Raw genomic sequence first — 4698 nt, 5'->3', positions numbered from 1 at the left:
CGCCACTTGTGGCTAGGGACCCAACCGGACATTACTTGTATTCCTTTTTCGGTGCATCATGAATAAAATCCCTAGTTCACCTCAAAAGAAAAAACATATTGGTTCGCATTACGCAAGTGGTTTGCTTAGCTTACCGGGTCTTGCTGTTGGTGGTTGAGCATTTTGTATTGTTCCCAACCTACACTCGTTTCACAAGCCTGGTTTTGGCCGCACTTCTCGTGAAAGCAGAGGCCCCAACAAAACCGGACGCACCTCTGACTTTTGTGATCTTTCCGACCATTGGATGAAGAGTTGAAGGCCCAGACAGCCTGCTCATACAAAAACGCAGACAGCCTGGGTCGGCAAAGGGTGTTAATCCAGCGATTCGATGCCACAGGATTGACAGGACACGATTTGTCTTCGTATTCCCCAGTTCATACAAAGAGGTTATGAAATTTGAACGTATAAATAGTTCCCAATAAACGGGTTGGGAACATGATAATCATGTACATTCGTGTACTTCATGGTACCAAGTAGCTTGCTCATCGTACTCATCTCGTTAGTTCAACGAGTTGCTGATAGGAACGTCTACAGGACCATAATTTTTATAAGCTCTAACGCACGGAGGCGAGTTGTTTTGAATTCAACGTATCCAAAAGTCCCAACCAGCAGTTTTGCCGTCATGCCGGAATCCAGAAAACAGCAGCTCGTTTAGCGCCGCACCAACTCACAAGTGGCACCGATTTCTTTCGTATTTTCTTCGAGCCAGCCACCAGCTCGGCCACGAACCATTTATAGGCTGCCCCCGTTGCTACTGGAGCTCCACTCACAAACGCATCGAGAAACCGACGAGACAAGCAGCCGCAGCGTACCAACAGAGAGCACTCATCACAGGATGCATCTAGCAATGAGACCAGCGGGGAAGACGACGGCTGCCACGGCGCACGCCCGATCGGCCAGCCTGCCACGCGAACACCCGCACCCCGTGCTGGCGCACCTGGACGACAGCATCCGCGCGCTCAGGTCATGGTCGGCCAGAGCAGCTGCCGGTCAGTCCTCCGGCATCGCCCTCGTCAATGCCGTCCTGGCAGCGCTCGGTGAGCTCCTGGCGCTGCCGCAGGCTGTGGCGGCACTCCACACAGCCACCGCCGCCTGCGACCAAATTCTCGAAAGGTTCCTTGTGCTTGTTGACGCCTACGGCACATTCCTGTCGACGCTCGTCACGCTCAAGCAGTGCGTGGCGGAGCAGCAGGTCGGCACTAGGCGCAGGGACGGCATGATGGTCACTGCATCGCTTCGTGCACACAGGCGGACAGAGAAGGAGCTGTGCCGCCTCGTCACCACGATGCGACATGCCGCCAGGGGCACGTTGAGGCCATTGGATACCACGAACAATGAGGTGATCAACATTGTGGCAGAGGTTGGTGCGGCCACTGTGGAAGCATCGGAGGCCATCTTCATGGAGTGTGCAGCAATGTCACCGGACATGCAAGTGCCTTCAAACAAGTGGCTGACCAGGCTGAGCGTCAGGCCGTCCGCCAAGAAGGCAGCACCAGAGACAGCGATGGTGGCGTTGGAGAGGCTAGAGAAGCTAGAGGAATCCATTGGTGGGCTGGAGACCGGGAGCGAGAAGGTTTTCAGAAGACTGCTGCACTCTAGAGTTTCACTTCTGAACATCCTTACTCCCTTCTAACCCTGTATAGACAGTCAGGATGTTAGAAGAGGAAAACAGGAAACATGTAGTGGCAGTGACGACAGTAGAAGAAATGTAGTATAGGATAACAGTGGCATACTGTATGTAGTTTCAGTTTTGCAGACTTCTAAAGTAGTACTATCTGTTTTTGCACAGAATCGCCTCCCTTCATGTCACATTAACCTTGAGCCACCAAAAAGGTATGTTGCTACAAACTGGAGAATAATGTTACAGGCTGGTTGAATTCTTCCTGCTAGCTTAAATGCAGATAGCACCAGGACAACCCGATCACACCCCGACATTAAAGCTCAGCAGTAATAGCCTGGCCAAAATCCAGATTTATAAGTTGAGATAATGAACTGGTAGACTGACAACTGAAAACACAGCTAGTTGTGCAAAACTACAACCTTTGTCTCTTCAAGAATAGCTGCATTTTGTCCGTAGCCCTCTCCAAAGCATCAGGGATACCATGATTTGCACCCCAGTTGAGCTCCTTCAGCTCAGAACTGTCAGTATCAGTAACACTGACAAACTCATTGGTTTCTGTAAACTGGCTTCAGTTCAGACCATCCCCAGAGAAACCAGGTAGTACCTCCTCTTTACGGAGGGGGTATTTGACAATTCATATAAGAGTCAAGGACCTTCATATCTAAAGCTTTTCTTTGAGTTACAGCATAAACCTGTTTGATGCCAACTTGACATGTTAAATTAAATATAAACTTTGACATGAAGAACAAATCATCAAGCTAGAAGGATAAGGGAAAGAATATGCAAGGACTTTTTCGTGTATTAAGCACTTGTCAGTAACAAGAAGGCGACCGGAACAGATTGAAGAGCATGAAAATCCGGGAGCTAACAACAATTAGATGCACCAGGCTTTCTTAGTACAATAGTGAATATTCTATCGGAGCACTTGATTGTACTCCGTATATCATACGTGCCAACTATGATATTCTACAATGGTCCATGGATAAGCCAGAATACACAAGACGTCCAACTACATGCAGTATACAATTGCATAAGCACATACACCATATAATGCAAATCAGGTTCCATCTCAAATATTTACAGGTGCCTATCAACTTAATCAGGACTTTCAAATTTCAGGATAAACTAGGAAAAACATAAAGTGGATTGCAGAAAAGCCCAAATAAGCATCATACCAATAACAATTCAAAGCTTTCCTTACCTGCATCCACACAATTATCCTGCAGAAAGAATAATCTGGTGGATAAACTGAGAATTAACTGTAGTTGTTGGTCTAGGTTAGCATATTGCACAACTGAGGTCCTTCATTAGGCATGTCGCAACGCCGAAACAACAATAAGCAACACCAAGGAACTCAAACAAAACTCATCACTTAAGATGTATTACCAATCAACCAAGTGCTACTGAGGTTCAGTCTTGAGTCTTGACCTATCAAACTTAATTGACACAACATGAGCTTTCAAAACTTTTTCAGTCAGGATAAAGATACATTACCGATCAGCTAAGTGCTACTGAACTTCACTCTTGACCTACCAACATGCCTAGCTCAGGGAGACGTAATCTGAGTTTTGAGTATACTGGCTAGCATATGATGCCAATTGACCACCATCCCTGAAGAAACATCCATCGTCACCATCATATGGATCTGCACCACTAACTTATATGCGCCGTCCAAGTTGGGCCAAACACCTGCTTAACAGGTTACGCTAAACAAGGATATCCATGAATTGCACAACCTCCTTGTTGTCCTGTCCTGCAGCTTCACAGATACATCACACTACTAGAGCTCCACTTCCTGTAAATCGTCATCGCTCTCTTTGGCACCGGCATTGCCATTTGAAGACATGTTGGCATTAGAATTGGCGTTCCCAAGGCCATGGCGACGCAAGAGCATGAGCTCAACAAGCTTTCTTCGTGCCTCTGAAACATCATTAGGCTCAACAAGCTTGCCACGATCATATGCTTCCCGCAGGAACACCGTATGCCGCTTTCCCTTTGCCGAGAGGTAAAATATCCCAGGATGATCCAAGAATACGTCCCTGACATTCACGTCGATCCCAAACCACTTACGGAACTGACTGAACTTCTCCACCTCCACCATCTTCTCCACTGTCAAGCTCAGAAACTCGTGTGCAATTCCGACTGCCCTCTTCTCCATCTTCCTCCTCGCCATCTTCGATACCCTCTTGCTCGCGCCAATCCTCTGCTCCACTACCTCGTACGGTCCAACATATGGCAGCAGCTGCCACTCCTTCACCTTCTTCCGGTACTCCTTGGTCAACCTGAACCCTGGCGGGAACTGCAGCTGGAAAGCGTACTTCTCCGGCCGGTTCTTATCCACCGCCGGAGTGAAATCCCCCTTCGCCGGATCCGCGACAAGGTGTAGAACGTGGGTTCTGGGCTCGGCGGGATTGGGGGAGAGGCGGAAGAGGTGGGGATGCTGCGCGACGACGGAATCCTCGAAGTCGTCGGGCAGAGCGAGCTCGCGCCAGACGCGGAACACGGCGCGAAGAGGGACGGAGCGGGATGCGGACATGGCGAGGAGGCGGTGGAGCATCCGCGCGGCCGCGTCGGGGGAGGATGCGACCGCAAGGAGTGAGGCGGCAGGCGCGGTGAGCGATAGGGAGAGCGGGAGAGGGGGGCGGAGGTCGAAGACGCGCGGGAAGAGGCGGAGAAAGTGGAGTGGGCCGCGGCGGTGGAGGCGGAGAGGGAGGCGGCGGGCGAGGTCCGGGAGCGCGAGCGGCTCGGGCGACGCCCGGAGCGCATCGAGCAGCGGCGACGCCGCCACGAGCGGGAGGCTGGAGGCCACGAGCTTCTCGAATGTGTGGTCGAGATGCCGCGCCGCCACGTGCTGGGCCGCGGTGGTCTTGCCGCGCGCGTGCAGCAGCCGCGCCGGCAGCAGCGTCATCGGCGTCGGGGTCTCGGCGGCGGTGCGCTGTGCGGCGTGAAGCCGCTAAAACGATGGGCCTAATGGGCTCCAAATGGATGCGGCGTCTCTCTCCAACCAAGGGCTTCGTCGCCAAACCCAACGAAAACCA

At 51.2% G+C, this 4698-nt stretch overlaps 2 protein-coding genes across 2 annotated transcripts; one reads left to right on the top strand and one right to left on the bottom strand.

Moving 5' to 3' along the window:
* The first annotated feature begins 343 nt into the window (after positions 1–343).
* LOC125509726 lies at positions 344–1674 on the top strand. Its single transcript, XM_048674752.1, has one exon. It carries the CDS (start codon positions 875–877, stop codon positions 1670–1672), a length of 798 nt encoding a protein of 265 aa, XP_048530709.1. The 5' UTR covers positions 344–874; the 3' UTR covers positions 1673–1674.
* A 1012-nt stretch (positions 1675–2686) lies between these two features.
* Positions 2687–4698, bottom strand: LOC125509716 (protein ROOT PRIMORDIUM DEFECTIVE 1). Its single transcript, XM_048674743.1, has one exon. The coding sequence runs from the start codon at positions 4566–4568 to the stop codon at positions 3441–3443; it is 1128 nt and encodes a 375-aa protein (XP_048530700.1). The 5' UTR covers positions 4569–4698; the 3' UTR covers positions 2687–3440.

Source organism: Triticum urartu, chromosome 1 (assembly GCF_003073215.2).
Source record: "Triticum urartu cultivar G1812 chromosome 1, Tu2.1, whole genome shotgun sequence".
Lineage (NCBI taxonomy): Eukaryota > Viridiplantae > Streptophyta > Magnoliopsida > Poales > Poaceae > Triticum > Triticum urartu.
The sequence above is the reverse complement of the archived record's forward strand: the minus strand, read 5'-3'. Positions and strand labels throughout refer to the sequence as shown.

Coding starts and splice junctions, on each gene's coding strand:
- LOC125509716 (XM_048674743.1), bottom strand. CDS start 4,568: ATGACGCTGCTGCCGGCGCGGCTGCTGCACGCGCGCGGCAAGACCACC.
- LOC125509726 (XM_048674752.1), top strand. CDS start 875: ATGCATCTAGCAATGAGACCAGCGGGGAAGACGACGGCTGCCACGGCG.